At 53.5% G+C, this 16,491-nt stretch overlaps 1 protein-coding gene across 2 annotated transcripts in view; it reads right to left on the bottom strand.

The window, feature by feature from the left end:
* The window catches only part of RGS3 (regulator of G protein signaling 3), a 77,971-nt gene that overhangs the window by 44,985 nt on the left and 16,495 nt on the right, over nt 1–16,491 (bottom strand). For both annotated transcript variants that reach the window (XM_064727417.1, XM_064727419.1), the window contains 5 exons: nt 15,850–16,183; nt 14,914–14,953; nt 10,914–11,101; nt 9,055–9,138; nt 1,329–1,440 (listed from right to left, as the gene is read on the bottom strand). In XM_064727417.1, the coding sequence (XP_064583487.1) occupies nt 1,329–1,440; nt 9,055–9,138; nt 10,914–11,101; nt 14,914–14,953; nt 15,850–16,183 (758 nt within the window). The remainder of the gene's footprint in view (nt 1–1,328; nt 1,441–9,054; nt 9,139–10,913; nt 11,102–14,913; nt 14,954–15,849; nt 16,184–16,491) is intronic.

The raw sequence follows: 16,491 nt of genomic DNA, 5'->3' as shown, positions 1-16,491 counted from the left end.
CGTGGCCGTGGTGCCCCATCTCCCTCCCCCGTGCTTCTGCTCCCACCAAATAGGTCAGGGAATTCATCTGGAAACAGAAACGTTGCTGGAAATGGGAAATAACAAGTGACAGGCAGCCTGTGGTGTCCAGCACTGAGCTCAGAACAACGTGATGCATGTGGAGAGACACAGCTCATCCATAGGGCTCGTGGCTCAGCTGGGGAAAGTCATGAGAAGCAGCAAAATTCACCCAGAAAAGGATCCCTTTGGAGAAGCAGCCCAGATCTGGATTCATTCCTTTTGGTCAGGGCCATAGGACTGCATAAAGACATTGCTCATCACTTCCAGAGTAATTTGGGGTGGAAGGGGCCTCTCTGGTGGGCTCTGGAGTCCAATCCCTGACCAAGCACCCAGAGCAGGGCACTCAGGAGTCCTGAATGCCTCCAGGACTGGAGATCCCACAGCCTCTCTGGGTCACTCAATATCTGACCAACCTCATGACAGGAAAGTTTCTCCTTCAATTTCATCCTGATTTCCCCTGTCCCAGGGGTCCCAGGGCAGCTGCCTGGGCTGCAGGAGGAGCTGTGGCACACTCAGGTAACTGTACATAAAACAAGCCCATACCCAAAAGCAACCACAGCACACAAGGAACAAGGTGAAACTGGGCCCAGGGCCAACAAGTGGCTCCACCATAGCAAATAGGATGTGGTAGAGAAATTCCCTTATTCCTCTTTAGACCACGAGGAGCTAAAGGCAGTCTTTTGTACAGCCTGAATTAACCCATTTCCAGTCATCCCAGCCCTCTCTGAGCCCTCAGCTGGACACAAAAGGTGTCAGCCAAAGTGCAGGGTGAGGGCAAGGTCCCCAGGCCTGCTCTGAGGGTTTGCTCTTTCCTCCCCAGAGGCGTGAGCGGGGGATGGATGTGAGCAACAGGGAAACCGTGGGCAGCTCAAGAGAGAAGTAGCAAAGTCAAGGTCATCAGAGCTTGGCCAGCCATGCTTGGAGCCAATCTCTGAACTCCCTCGAGGCACCATGGGGGAAACCTCAAGGCTTCAGTTCCCTTTCCCAGCCTTGGCCAGTCCCTGCTGTCACAGTGTGACACCACTTGGGCAATGCCAGCCCAGATCCTGAGCCATGCACCCAGAAAGGCTGGAAAGGGCCTGGGTGCTCCTGAGGTGTGCCAGGAGATGGAGCTCCCAGGTAAATGCAGCGACAGCAGGGGTGGTGCTGGCACCCAGCAAGGATGACCTGGAAGCACCAGGAGAGCAGGGTGCTGCTGGCCAGAAACATCTGCAGCCAGCAGCCAGAAAACCCCCAAAATGCCTCCAGCTGCTGCTGCAAACACTCACCCTCCTGGAGCTTGACACTGTGCAGGTACAGAGGGTTCCTCAGCACGTTGCAGCGCCCGGGCTCGTCCTCCTTGGTGAAGAGCAGCAGGTCGGAGTAGACAAAGAGAGTCACCTGGAAGCACAGGAGCAGCACAGGAGGAGCTATAGGGAGCTCATCTCTTGGCACTGAGTGTCCTGGAAATGTCCCCTGCCCTGGGGAGAGGCACCAGGGAGCCCGGAGAGCCCTTCCCAAGGGGCTGCTGCACCCAGCGAGCTTTGGATGAGGCTCCCCTCACTTGGCAGCCGCTTCCTGAGGCTGGTGAGTCCTGTGACAGGAGGGATAAACCTGCCTGGCAGTTCCACACCACACAAACACACCCTCTGCTCCCTCCTGTCACTTCCCACTTACACCAGTCACAAATCACAGCAGGAGGAGGGAAGAAGTTGCCGACTAATCCCAGCACTCTGCAGAAGTTGCAGCCTGAAAGCAAATCTGATCCCTCTGATCGCCCTCGCTGCTCTCAGTGAGAAAGTAAAGTTTGGTTTTTACAAGAGCAGGACCACAGAGAGCAGCTGCAGGGGACAAACCTGACACCTCAAACCACTGTGGGGGTGGACAGGAAACACCACCCAAGAGTCTCCCAGAGCTGTGCTCCAGCAGAGCCTCGGGTGTCCCAGGGGCTGGGGGCTCCTCCAGGCCAGGGACAGTAAATGCTGTCCCTGCATTTACTTGCCTGAGGTCCTCAGTCCAATCAGTTCAGATTAATGGGACCTTGAAAATAAGAATGGGTTTCTCCAGTGCCCTGGAGATCCTGGACCCAGAAGCCCCCCAGGGATGAGAGGCTTGGTGTGAGCCTGTCTGGGCTCCAGGAGCTGGGGCACACAGAGAGCCTCAAAGATCACAGAGCCATGGGATCACAGAATGTCCTGAGCTGGAGGGACCCACCAGGATCCCCCAGCCCAGCCCCTGTCCCTGCCCAGCCCCCCCAGCAGCCCCACCCTGGGCACCCCTGGCAGCGCTGCCCAAAGGCTCCTGGAGCTCTGGCAGCCTCGGGGCTGTGCCCATTCCCTGGGCAGCCTGGGCAGTGCCAGCACCCTCTGGGGGCAGAGCCTTGCCCTGAGCTCCAGCCTGAGCTGCCCTGGCCCAGCCCCAGCTGTGCCCTGGTCACCAGAGATGCCAGGCAGCAGCTGCAAGGTGGCACTGGCACAGTGGCACAGTGGGTGCCAGACCTGCTCAGGGTGAGGCACTTGCAGTGCCCCCCAAAACCTCCCACAACAAAGGGAAAGTTTTGCAACACTGAGCCACAGCAAGGAAAGGTTTGTGGTCTTTTAGCAAAAGGAGACAACACCCAGAATCCCAGAGAGGTGGGAGGGGGCACAGACAGGTGACTCTGCTCAGCTGACAGCACAGTTTGTGTCTGTGGCTCATGGACACATCCTGAGGAGGACAAGCAGGGTAACAGTTGTCACATGCTGGGCAGTCTCACATCAGGGAACAGCATCTGGCTCCAAATCCAAAACCAAGCCCTTGCCACAAGATTTCTCCTTGCAGTGCAAGTTCATTTTTGTGGGATTCTCAGTAAGTACAAAGCTGCTGGTGGAGCTTTAATTGACAGTGAAACCAGGGAGGGGATGTTCTTGTCTGTGTTATTTGGAAAATCCCTTCCTCTGCTCTCAACACTCTGCTGGCCTTGTGCCCACATCCACCCTCTTCATTCCTTCTTGCTGGTAACACAAGGAATAACCAGGCAGAAACTGCACTACAACCCTCATCCCATGCCCACCTTGTGCCAAAGGTGTGCCATTTTCTGGGACCTGTCTGGTGCCATCTCAGGCCCCTCAACCCCAAAGAACAGATGCTGAAGGGATTTTGGGAACAGCAACCCAAAGTGAAGGAGATAAAAACATGATCAGCTAACAGTCACACAGAAAAGGAGGAAAGAAACTGAAAACCTACTGCCTCTGGAAGTTTAAAGGGTAGAAAAAAGAGTGGGAGCAGCAGGAAAATCACTTCAAAGCCAAGCAAGTTTCAATAGGGATTCTTGGAAATGGAATTACATGGCTAAGAATTTACAGGTATTGAACTTTTACAGGAAAATTGGACGGATTGTATTCAGGATGTAGAAGGTAAAAGCACAAAAGTGCGGGTTCTATAGGAGCATCTCTGTCAGATGCTGCTTCCAGGAAGACAATTGATCTGAGAGCAGTTGATAGAGGTGCCTCTGCTCCTCCAGGCTGTTGGGAGGAAAACCAGAAGTGCCCCTTCCACCCACAGAGGCAGAGACAGGGGCAGGGACAGGGGCACAGGCAGGGGCAGCTCAGCACTGTGGGCCTGGGGCTCTGGCAGACCCAGAGATTAGACCTGGACACCTGAGAGCCGAGGAGGGGCCTCAGGGATCACCCCAGGGCAGCAGGGACAAGGGGAGACTGGAGGAGTAACGTGGAGCTCTGCCCTGGGCTGCCATCCCACACTCACAGGCCGTGACCTGTCTGTAACAGCCCTTGGCAAACAGATCTACCCTGAGAAACCACAGGGCTCCTAAAAGTCAAGAGCAAACAAACAACAAACACAACGTCTGGGCTCACCCAGGCAAGTCACAGAATTCACCAGAGTTGACCCCTGGAGGGTGAAAGTAGCTTTGCTATTTAACAGAAATAATTTCGTAGCCCACAGTCAGAAATCCAGGAGCTGCCAGGACAGAAGGACTCTCTGAAGACAGGGATGGGCACCCTGGGTCATTGCTGCAGTGACTGAGGCCAATGGCCATTGTCACATGGACTTTTTAGGAGTCTGAACAGATTTTACAGGGGGGAAAGGTTGTTCATAGAGCTGAGCCTGATGTCTCCACACTGCTCATCCGGGTGTGCTCTGTACCACAAACAGCAAAGCTCTTCTGCTGAGAGACCTGAGCAGCTACAGGACATGACTGGCAAAGCACTGGCACAGGAGACAGGGACACATTGAAAGAGGGAAATGAGGAGAAACTGAAAGCCAAGAGGGAAGGCAGGAGCAATGGGCCAGTGTCCCCAAGGGGGGATAACCCTGGGACTGCCACTGAGCCCTGCCCGGGGCATGAGGGAGCCAATGTCACACCTTGGGAAGAAATATGTGGCAACAAAATCACTGTGAAAAGGTGCCCAGAAATGCAGCCTTGAAGAGAGAAAGAGGAGAAAGAGGAGAAAGAGGAGAAAGAGGAGAAAGAGGAGAAAGAGGAGAAAGAGGAGAAAGAGGAGAAAGAGGAGAAAGAGGAGAAAGAGGAGAAAGAGGAGAAAGAGGAGAAAGAGGAGAAAGCCTCCTGCTCTAGAGAGGAGCATAAACCCAGCCAAGCCCATCCATGAGGCTGCAGGACTCAGAAGGAAAGGCTTCTAGACAGTTAATCCATCCATCCTGACCTGCAGACCCTGCCAGAGTGGCAGAAAGGAGGGATGAGGAGGCAGGAGCATGGCCCACACTGAGCAGACACCTCAGGGCTTTGGGAGAACTCCAGGTCCACTGGAGATGGATGGACAAGGCCAGAGGCCACCTTGGACACCCCGTGGGCCATCGCCCGCTGGCTCCTCTGGCACTCCAGGGGCTGGAGGGATTTCAGGAGGCCAGAAAATGGGAATTGCAGCAAAGTCTAGACAGGATGTGATTAAGGCCTGAATAAGGATTGCCCCAGAGGTAAGGTCAGGGAAAGGACAGACCCTGGCTAGCCTCCAGTGAGATAGGTTGACTCCTTCAGGAGATGGGAGAGAGTTTGCTCAGGGACAAGGATGCAGTGCCTGATGTGGAAACTGCCACAGGGAAAAGATTCTGGGGGTTTGGGAAAGAAAGAAAGAGAAGAGAGAAGAGAAAGAAAAGAAGAAAGAGAGAGAAGAGAAAGAAAAGAAAGAGAAAAGAAAGAAAGAAAAGAAAAGAAAGAAAAGAAAGAAAGAGAAGAGAGAGAAGAAAAGAAAGAAAGGAAAGAAGAGAAAAGAAAGAGAAGAAGAAGAGAAGAAAGAAAGAAAGAAAAGAAAGAAAAGAGAGAAAGAGAGAGAGAAAGAAAGAAAGAAAAGAAAGAAGAGAAAGAAAAGAAAAAAAAGAGAGAAAGAAAGAGAAAAGAGAGAAAAGAGAAAGAGAGAGAAGAGAAAGAGAGAGAAAGAGAGAAAAGAAAGAAAAGAGAGAAGAAAAGAAAAGAAAGAAAGAAAGAAAGAAAGAAAAGAAGAGAGAGAAAAGAAGAGAGAAAGAAGAGAAGAAAAGAGAAAAGAAAAAGAGAAGAAGAAAAGAAAAAGAAGAAAGAGAGAAAAGAGAGAAAGAGAGAAAGAGAAAAGAAGAAAGAAAGAAAGAGAAAGAGAAGAAAGAAAAGAGAAGAAGAAGAAAAGAAGAGAAAGAGAGAAAAGAAAAGAAAGAAAGAAGAAAGAGAGAAAGAGAGAAAGAAGAAAGAAAAGAGAAGAAAGAAGAAAGAAGAGAAAGAAAAGAAAGAGAGAAAAGAAAGAGAGAAAAGAAAGAAAAGAGAAGAAAAGAAAGAGAAAGAGAGAAAGAAAGAAAAGAAGAAAGAAGAAAGAAAGAAAGAAAGAAAGAAAGAAAGAAAGAAGAAGAAAAGAAAGAAGAAGGAAAGAAGAAAGAAAAGAAAGAAAGAAAGAAAGAAGAAAGAAAGGAGCAGGAGTTGCAGCTCCAGCCCCTGTACCCAGGCCCTCCTCTCTTGAGCCTCTCAGGCAAAGCAGATGAATAACACACAGAGAACAATCCTGCAAACCACAAGAGTCCAGCTGTGTGGGAAGAGCAGTGGGAAAACAGAAAGCCTCATGGAGCAAGGAAGGAAGGACTGGTTGGACACAAGACAGCCTCTGCCCAGGCATCAGAGGAGGCAGAGAGGGAGAGAATTCAAGTCCAGCAAAGAGAGGAGGCAGAGCCCTCCTGCACCTGTGGTGTCCAGGCTGTTTTAGGCCTTGCTGGCTGCAGAGGTTCAGGTTCTCTCCCCTCACAGCCCAGCAGGACCAAAGCAGAGCCTGGCACTCCAGAGAGACCTGCACAAACTCCACAAAGCCTTCCATGGCTGTGCCACACACGCAGACAGGACAGAGCCCTTCCCAAGGGCCACAGGTGACATCCCAGCCTTGCTCTCTCCACTGTCCCTGCCAGCCTGGGCTCGGCACCATGGGCTGTTCCCTTCAGCACTGCTCATTCCTCACCCCACTGACTCAGCCCTGCTGCCCTGCCCCTGTGCCAGCTCACCCAGACAGCACAGCCCCAGGGCAGCAGCATTCCCAAACACTGCCTCACACCCCTGGCCTGCACCCTGCCCTTCCCTGGCACCAGCTCCAGCTGGGAAATCCTCTCCTGTAGGAACTCAGTGCATCCCTCTGGGTGTCCAGAGTTACTGAGGACCCCGTCAGGGGGCTCAGAGACTGCCCAGAGCACCTGGGGATTTGATTTTGACCCTTGGAGCAAGTTACCAGCTTTGTACGAGGACCTGAAAGTCACACAAGTTTGAATGGTGTAATAACAAAATGATCACAGGGTGAAAATGTCGATTTTAGGATTTTTGGTATGGGGGTTATGGGGACAAGATGGAGGAATCTGGGTGTGTCCAGCCTTCTTTCTTCTCCTTCTTGTTGTCCATTTTCTGCAGTGATCCTGGCACTTTGGGATTGGTTTAGAGTAGAAGTGCACTGTCTAACATAGGTGATAGGTATTGGGAATTAAGTGTAAATATGTTATAGGTAGTTTGTAGTATAAAAGGACAACACAGAGTGCCTGTGGCTGCCCTGCTGAGCAGATCTCGGCTGGGCAGAAAGAAAATTTTATAGATAAGAATTAATAAACAACCTCAAGACCGAAAAGTGAAGAGTCCAGACTCGTTCTTCAGCTGCGTGGGCTGAAGCAGAGACACCCTGCACATCTGGGGCAGCAATTATCAACAGCAACCTGAGACTCTCCCAGCTCCAGCTCATCCCAAGAGCATCATAAGCACAGTCCTTTCCCTGAGACATTTTCCTCCTCACCCTGCCCACAGTGGGGTCTCTGCTCCTCCAAACACACCTGCCCTGGGGTTCTTCATCACCCCCACATGCACAAATACCCCACCCAGACTGCAAACAGCATTAATTATCCATAAATATTCCAGATGTGGCTGCTGCTCCAAATAGCTGAGTCTGGCCTGAAGGAAGGTCAACCAACCCAGCCAGGAGGAGCTCCCTGCCTTCAGCTGCACCCCCAAGCCACCCAGCACAGCTGTGCCACACAACCAGCAGTTCACCTGGGTTTCAGTCCTGCAGGTGCCCACAAGACCCTGAGCAGCACAGGGCAGAGAGGGAAAGGGGTTTAGTTAAAAGTTAGTGCCACGTTTTCTAATCAATCATGGAATTTTTCGTGTACTTTGATGTATTTTCATGTACTTTTTGGCAGAAAAAAAAGGAAAAGTGATTCAAGTCAAAGCAAGGGATGAATTACACAATGAAAACCAGAAAGAGAGAGGAGTCACTTAGCACAACCCTCTGCTGGTTTGTACTGGCCAGTGGTGGGACTTGGCTCAGGCCTTCTGCTGTTGGTCACCCAGAAACTAAAACCAGTGAAGCAGAACCTTCTCTAAGATCTGTGGAGATGACACATTGTTCACTCCTACTGAATTCAACCCCAAATTACTCTGTGAGAGCCTCTGAAATTACCCCAGAATAAATGTTTCTGGTTAGCAGTGCACAAATGGGCTCTGCCTCCCTCCCACATTCCAAGGCTTTGCAGACTTTGCAGTTGGATGCAAGTGAAGCCAGCAGCAAATGTGATCAACACATCCAAACCCTGCCAGTTTGGTAAGAGTTGTCTCATCCCCCGGGTGCCAAAGTCCTGTTGTGCCCCCAGAGTTCCACCAGCTCTCCAACAACATGGCGGGAAAGTTGAAGTAAGAAGAACGAGAGGAATTTGGGCAGGACATGTGAGCTGTTTCAGGAACTGAAATTCTGAGAACATCAGCAGCAAGTTCTCTGTCTGCTTCTAGTTCTAGTGGATTCTCCTTCCCTAGAGATGCTGCAAAGCCATGTGGACACAACCCTGAGTGACTTCAGGGGATCCCTGAACAAGGGGATGGGGCTGGATGACCTCCAGTGGTGCCTTTCAGCCTGAACCACTCTGTGCTCCTCTAACCTGGCACAAAACATCCTCAAACCCCCTCCTCCTGAGCCTCAGGGCTGTCACTGATGTGCATTTGCCACCCACAGTTTCCTCTCTCTGAGCCCAAAAGCAACAGGAACAACAGTTGATTTCTAGCACAAAAGAGTTTTGATATTTAGTTTTTCCCACAATAAACTGTCCAGAATTCTTTCCAAATATCATATCAATACAATCACTGCACAATGAAACATTTCCCTTCTCCATGTAATGAGGAATCCCTTCCAGTCCCTTCAGTGCCTAAAGGGGCTCCAGGAGAGCTGGAGAGGGACTGGGGACAGGGGATGGAGGGACAGGACACAGGGAATGGCTCCCACTGCCAGAGGGCAGGGCTGGATGGGATATTGGGAATTGGGAATTGTTCCCTGTGAGGGTGGGCAGGCCCTGGCACAGGGTGCCCAGAGCAGCTGGGGCTGCCCCTGGATCCCTGGCAGTGCCCAAGGCCAGGCTGGACAGGGCTGGGAGCACCTGGGACAGTGGGAGGTGTCCCTGCCCAAGGAATGGGACAGGATGAGCTTAAGGTCCCTTCCAGCCCAAAGCAGGTGATTCTACAATTCAATCCTCTATATAAGACAGCAGAGCAGAAGGTTTGGAGAGCCCAGACAAAGTGGAGAGTTTTACCTGTGTGGTTCTGTTCCTGCTCTCGAGAAGGAGCAGCTCCTCCGACAGCAGCAGAGTCCGGGCTGGGTTGCAAAGATCCAGGGGCTACATTTGGATGGGAAAATAAAAATTCAAAAAAAAAGGAAACAAAAGAAACAGTCACACCTTCCAGTAGCAGTGTGGTTAGTGAGATACACTTTCCACCCACCAAACCCTCTTTTTTGAGCTGTAACTCACACGGGGAGACGCCACCCCTCACTGTGCTCAGAAGGACACAGAGTCTGCAATCCAGTGAGGGGAGAAAACAGAGCTTTACACTCACACCTCCAGCAGCCCAGCTGTGAAAGAGCAGCAGCTGACAGGGGCTGCTCTCAGGGGGGTGATGGGTGTTTGTCAGCAGGAAGCACAACCACAGGGCTGGCAGGGCAGGTTCCCACGTCCCTCAGGCACCAGCGCTGTACCTGATGGTGTGCATCACTCCTAAAGCAACTCTTAGGAATTCCTGTCCCTTTCTGTGCCACACCCAGCTCAGTGCTGGAGAATGGGACAGGTTCAGGTGTCCTGAGTGCACAACAAACCCTGCAGCAGCAGCAGAGTGGGAACAGGAGGGATCTGCACAGGACCCTGCAGGGTGACAGTGCCCGGGGGAAAATCAGCTCCTGCAGCAGCAGCACAGTGGGAACAGGAGGGATCTCTACACTCTGAAGAGGGAAAAAGCAGCTCCTGAAGGGGCAGCACAGTGGGAACAGGAGGGATCTGCACAGGGCCCTGCAGAGGGAAAAAGCAGCTCCTGAAGGGGCAGATTCCCAGGCACAACCCAGGTTGAGCTTTGGGACTAAGGAGGCAGAAAGTTCCAGTTGTGTTCCTGCCAACACAAGCTGAGGGCTCAGCCAGGGGCCATAGGAAGCAGGGGGTGATCAAACACCAGCCCCAGCTCCAGCCCAGCCCAGGGCTCAGGCAGGAGAGACAGGGAATGGGGACCATGGCTTCAGGCTGGGCTGAGGTGGCAGTGACACTGCCACAGGCACAGGAGGACAAAGGGCTCCCCACAGGCTCAGGAAGGAAGGGATTCATCAGCAATGTGCTAAAATACATGGAGCAGATGAGATTTTTGGGGTTCTGGCCACATGAAAGACAAAGTGAAGGACACAGAGGGAGTTAGAGCTACCACCACCAAATTCAGGGTTGTTCTTTTAAAACAGCTCATGGACCTGCAGAGGCAGAACATCCCCTGTGGAGCCATTACTGCTCTGAATCCTTGTCCTCTGCTCTGAGCCAGGCTGGGAGAGCTGGGGGTACTCACCTGGAGAGGAGAAGCTCCAGGGAGAGCTCAGAGCCCCTGCCAGGGCCTGAAGGGGCTCCAGGAGAGCTGGAGAGGGACTGGGGACAGGGGATGGAGGGACAGGACACAGGGAATGGCTCCCACTGCCAGAGGGCAGGGATGGATGGGATATTGGGGAGAAACCCTTCCCTGTGAGGATGGTGAGGCCCTGGCTGCCCAAAATTTAGTGTGACCACAGCTAAATTAAAACCCCTTTGCACACACTGACAGCACAAGAACCATCAAGAAGAACCACACTGATCTGCAATTCCAAAGTCATCTCTGAAACCCAAAAGCTGGGACACCTCCTCTTGACCCAAACAATTACCAAGGGCCACATTTGAAAGCTGAAAAGGAGAAAAAAAAAATCCAACAGAGAATTGCTTGGGCAGGACACAATTCCCTTTGAGACAGCCCCAGCACTGTGCCAAGTGCAGCCAGCTCCAGAGGAGAGCTGAGCATGGCAGGGATCCTGCTGGGAGGGAGATCCTGGCATGGATGGGCACTCCCTGGAGCTGGGATTGGGCACTGAGCACATCCACCCTGTGACTGCACTGACCTGCACAAAGATGGGGAACACCAGCACTTTGGGGGCCAGGGTCACGTAGGTGCCATAGGAATGGGGGATGTGAGGCCTCACAATGGTGCAGTTCTGGTAGTTCCCATAGCTCTTCATGCTCTGCACAGTCTTCATCAGCCTGGATTTCCTCCCAGAGCCCGTGTGGGATTTCCCTTTGGAGCCATTCCCTGGATGGACACAGGAGGCAGAAGGAAACGCAGGATGAGGAGGGAGCTCCAGCTCTGTCACTCCAGCTCAGTCCTGCTCTCCCAGGCTGGAGCAGGGCTTGGGAACCCTGGGGAGCTGCTGGGGCCAGGAGCTGCAGGGACAGGCAGCACTCAGCTACCCAGGAGTCCCAGGGATTCAAGGAATAACAGCACTGATCCATTGTTTCTAATGGCAAACTGTCGCAGACAACTTTTATAAAAAATCCTTTCCTTAAGATTTTTCCTCCTGAGAAGCTGAGAGGCCTCAGGGACAAAATGTAAACAATTATTATCTGCTGCTGTGGAATGCAACAGGTGCATCTGGGATTGGTCTCATGTGCTGGCTTGTAATTAATGGCCAATCACAGTCAGCTGGCTTGGACACAGAGCCCGAGCCACAAACCTTTGTTATCATTCTTTTCTACTCTTAGCCAGCCTTCTGATGAAATCCCTTCTTCTATTCTTTTAGTATAGTTTTAAGGTAATATATATCATAAAATAATAAATCAGCCTCCTGAATCATGGAGTCAGATCCTCATCTCTTCCCTCATCCCACAACCCCTGTGAACACAGTCACATCAAACAAGAGGCCCCTGGGTGGGTTTGCTCCAGGGCTGTTTGCTTGGTGGCTTGAGGACTCCAGTGGGTGCCACCAGCAGCACAGACACGGCTGGGAAGGTACAAACAGGACCCCAGGGAGGGCACAGCAAGCTCTGCTTCAGGCCAGCACATCCCACCAGTGCCCTGCCCTCTGAGTCTGCCCCTGCAGGGCTCTGTCCCACCCTGGGGTCCCAGCACAGGAGGGACCTGGAGCTGCTGGATGAGTCCAGAGGAGACACCAGAGATGCTCCCAGGGCTGCAGCCAGGCTGGGAGAGCTGGGGGTGCTCACCTGGAGAGGAGAAGCTCCAGGGAGAGCTCAGAGCCCCTGCCAGGGCCTGAAGGGACTCCAAGAGAGGAACTTCAACATTTTTATCCACACAAGTCCTGCCTGCTCTGGATTCTGGGCATGGAATTAGCAAAGTGCAGGAATGCCATGCCATGGGCAGTGGGTTAATGACAGCTCTCAGGAGATGCTGGGATTGGAGGTGTCAGAGAAGCAGGCAGGAGCCACAAACACTCATGGCTGGATCAATCCCTGCTGCTGCCAGCAGTGGTTCCTCAGACATTGGGTGTATTTATAAAGGATGAGCTCACTGTTCATGAGGCTGGCATCACATCATCCTCTGTTTGTCAGCATTACACTCTGGGCTGGAAAAGGCCCAAGCAGCCTGACTGGCTTTCAGTCTGACCCTCTCCCTGAGGAGAGTTATCCTCACTCCAAGGAGGGATTACAGGAGCCTTCCTCCTGCACCCTCCCACCCCAGACCACGTCCTGCTGGAACTCAGCAACCTAAAACTGCCCTAAATCTCACAGGCAACAGATCCAACATGACTGCATGGCTGTCTAATCAAAATTCACACCTTCAGGAGAAGCCCCACTGAAAAATCAACATATTCCCTTCCTCTCCTCCTGTAGCTGATGAACTGAGCCAGCCTGGGGCTGCAGGCAGAGCTCTCCCCTGGGATTGAACACATCCAGGTGAGGAGCTGGAGCATTCTCCTTCAACCCCACAGGGATGTCCCAGGAACAGGAACGAGCATCCCTCCTGCAGCTTCCTGGGGACCCCCAGCATCTCCCCTTCCCTCCTGCAGCCACCCCAGAGCTCCTGCTCCCACCACAGAGCTTCTGGAGCTCCTGCTCCCACCACAGAGCCTTTGGAGCTCCTGCTCCCACCCCAGAGCTCCTGCTCCCACCACAGAGATTTTGGAGCTCCTGCTCCCACCCAGAGCTTTTTGGAACTGTTGCTCCCACCCAGAGCTTTTTGGAGCTCCTGCTCCCACCACAGAGCTTCTGGAGCTCCTGCTCCCACCACAGAGCTCCTGCTCCCACCACAGAGCTTCTGGAGCTCCTGCTCCCACCACAGAGCTCCTGCTCCCACCACAGAGCTTCTGGAGCTCCTGCTCCCACCACAGAGCTTCTGGAGCTCCCGCTCCCACCACAGAGCTTCTGGAGCTCCCGCTCCCACCACAGATCCTTTGGAGCTCCTGCTCCCACCACAGAGCTTCTGGAGCTCCTGCTCCCACCACAGAGCCTTTACCCTGGCACTGTGAGGGATGCCCAGCACCTTCCCAGGCAGAAATGAGCCAAAACACTCCTGACCGTGGCCCAGGGCAGATAAGGTCTGGTCCAAAGCAAACACACAGAGCTGCCCAGCATTACATATTCCATTAAGCATTAGGAAATAGCACATTTACTCCCAGATAAAGGCAGCACAGCAGCCAGCCTGGGCTGGGAAGCCAGCTTGGCTGTTTACTGCTGGCTGGAGCAGCTGCCTCTGCTGGGGGCACCCTCATGACCTCAGAGCTTGTTTCCACCTCTAAGTGCATTAATCCTGACATTTTCCCTTTTCCCTTTTTCCTGGTTGCACTGGCAGATAACATCAAAGCTCAAGAGACAGCTCAGCACAGGCCAGATAAGATCTGTCTGGGCTGTTCAGGATTTGCTTTTGCTCTTATCCCTAAATCACCTCGTTGTATCAGAGGAAACAATCACCTGCACAGGTCCTGGCACAGAAACACACCCAAATGTCAGCTCTGTGCTGCCACACTTCATCCCTGCTCAGGCTAACTGATACCTCCCTCCCTCTAAACATTAAATAATTAAAAACAAATCCATAAAAATCCAAAATTTGCTACAGGAAGAAGCCCAAGCCTTTCAAATCCCACCCCACTGTAAGAACAAGTCCCCCTGGTCCAGCTCATCTTTTCACAGGACCCACAAACAGCAGGAAAGAGCTGCAATTATCCACAGAACAAAACATCCCCTGCAGCTGAGAGTGGAAAATTCTCCTGGTGCAGAGCTCCAGGGCTGGGAGCTCCCAAGGCAGGGGGGCCTGGCCCTCAGTGCTCCCTCCTGCCCCCCAGCACTGTCCCATGGCTTGCCAGCCCACTCTGGGCTGTCTCTGGACACAGCCCCACCTCAGAGCCAGCACCAAGTTTGCCAGACAGGGAATGCTGAGGGGTTCACATCCTCTGGGAGCTCAGCTCATCCTCAGGGCATCCAGCCAGGCCAGGGCAAGCACAGCCTCCCAAAGCTCCCAAATCCATCAGCAGACAGGAGGGATTTCCACATGGACCTGGATTCCTGCAGGGCCCAGCCCTGCCACCACCTCAGCCCACTCTTCCCACAGTCCAGCCATCCCCAGGGAGCTCCAGGCACCCCACACACACCTCTCACAGCTGTGGTTTGTGTTATGAGCTTATGTTTCAAAGGTTTTTTGAGGAGAGCTGGCCCAGAGACTTTGCAGCAGCCCAGGTCTTGAATATTCCCCAAGTGTGGCACAGCTGCTGGCACTGATGTGAGGCACAGCCAGCCTCACTCTTGGGGCAGTGCAGGAGCCTCAGAGCAGGGAGCAGCTCCCCAGCAAGGCCTCGTGGGTGAGGAGAACAGAGAGTTCTCCTCTGAGAAAATGGATGGGCCCAGGGACAGTGGGAAGCAGGATGCTCAGAGCTCTCACCCTGCCCTGGGAGCTCCCCACCATCAGAGCCCTCTCAGAGCTCCCCAGACTCCTCATGTGAGGCTCACCCTGTTCCCAGCTCCCCTCTGCCTTTGGGTTCAATGATCCCAAAGCCCCTGGGCTGTTCCTGCCCTCAAACCCAGCTGTGCAGGGCTGGCACAGGGAGCTGGTGGTGCCAGGAGGCCCAGACTGGATCTGGGTGCCCTGAGCAGCTGCCCCAGCCCAGGCACACTCACCCACAGCGGTGCTGTCCTCCTGGTACACGGGCCTCAGCAGCTGTGGGGACAGAGACAGCGACACAGTCAGGCCCCAGGGACAGTGAAACAACAACTACAGAGGGTAACGTGCCAAACCCAGCCAGCCAAAGCACTTCAGAAAGGGGAAAAAATCATTTTTGCAGCAGAAAATGAGAGCAATGACCGACAGTGTGGTCTTGTGCAGTGGGGACACAGTCACCTGCAGCAGGCCCAGGGACAGTGACACAGCTACTGAGGGTAAATGCCAAACCCAGCCAAGCCAAAGCAATTCAGAGAAGGGAAAAAGCACATTTTTGCAGCAGAAAATGAGAGCAATGACCAACAGTGTGGTCTTGTGCAGTGGGGACACGGTCACCTGCAGCAGGCCTCAGGGACAGTGACACAGCTACAGAGGGTAACATGCCAAACTCAGCCAAGCCAAAGCACTTCAGAGAGGGGAAAAACACATTTTTGCAGCAGAAAATGAGAGCAGTGACCGACAGCATGGTCTTATACAGTGGGAGCACGGTCACCTGCAGCAGGCCTCAGGGACAGTGACACAACCAGAACAGAAGGTAAAGGCCAAACCCAGCCAAGCCAAAGCACTTCAGAGAGGGGAAAAAAACCCACATTTTTGCAGCAGAAAATGAGAGCAGTGACCAACAGTGTGGTTTGTGAAGTGGGAACAAGGCTGTGACTGTGACCCCCACGGGTAATGGGTGGAAGGGGTGCTAAAGGCAGTGCCAGCTGGAGCCGAAGCTCTCTGGAGCGCTCCCCACACCCCTGGGTGAGCCCTGAGGGGAGGCAGCAGGGAAATGCTTTAGGAAAACAGTGAAAGGGGACAGAGGTGTGGCTTGTAAAACGGGCAAATATTTAGAGCTGATGCTGGATAAGGCTGAAGCAGGGCCGGGAGAGGGAGAGCAGGCCCAGCCGTACCTGGCTGCCGGGGTTCAGCGGCGCCAGGATGATGTAGTTCTGGTCGGCAGCCGAGGGCACCCGGGACAGGGCGGGCAGGGTGTTCGGGCCCCGCTTGCCCAGCTCCGTGTACCGGTCCCAGGAGTGCAGCCCCAGCCCCTCGGTGCCGTCGTACAGGATGTGGCAGCTGCGGCGCTGCTCGGCCTGCGCGGGGCCGCTCTTCTCCCGCTTCTGCGGCGGGGACTGCAGGTCGTAGGTGGATTTGCAGGAGGACCGGCGGGGCATGGCCTCGTGGGCCGGCTTCACCTGCGGCACCAGCCGCCACACCAGCAGGATGATCTCCGAGGGACAGTTCCTGGCACACATGGGTGGGGAAATCAGGGCTGGAGCTCCGTGTGCTGCACCCAGCCCTGCAGCTTCCTCCCTCCCAAGCCTCTGCCCCTCTCCCGTGCTCTCCAGCCCCTCCATCCTTCCTTCCCCTCCAGGGAATCCTTTACTGCATCCTTCCTTCCTTCTCCAGGGAATCCTTTCCTGCATCCTTCCTTCTCCAGGGAATCCTTTCCTGCATCCTTCCTTCTCCAGGGAATCCTTTCCTGCATCCTTCCTTTCCCAGGGAATCCTGTCCTGCATCCTTCCTTCTCCAGGGAATCCTTTCCTGCATCC

This window comes from Zonotrichia leucophrys, chromosome 17, assembly GCF_028769735.1.
Source record: "Zonotrichia leucophrys gambelii isolate GWCS_2022_RI chromosome 17, RI_Zleu_2.0, whole genome shotgun sequence".
Taxonomy (NCBI): domain Eukaryota; kingdom Metazoa; phylum Chordata; class Aves; order Passeriformes; family Passerellidae; genus Zonotrichia; species Zonotrichia leucophrys.
The sequence above is the reverse complement of the archived record's forward strand: the minus strand, read 5'-3'. Positions and strand labels throughout refer to the sequence as shown.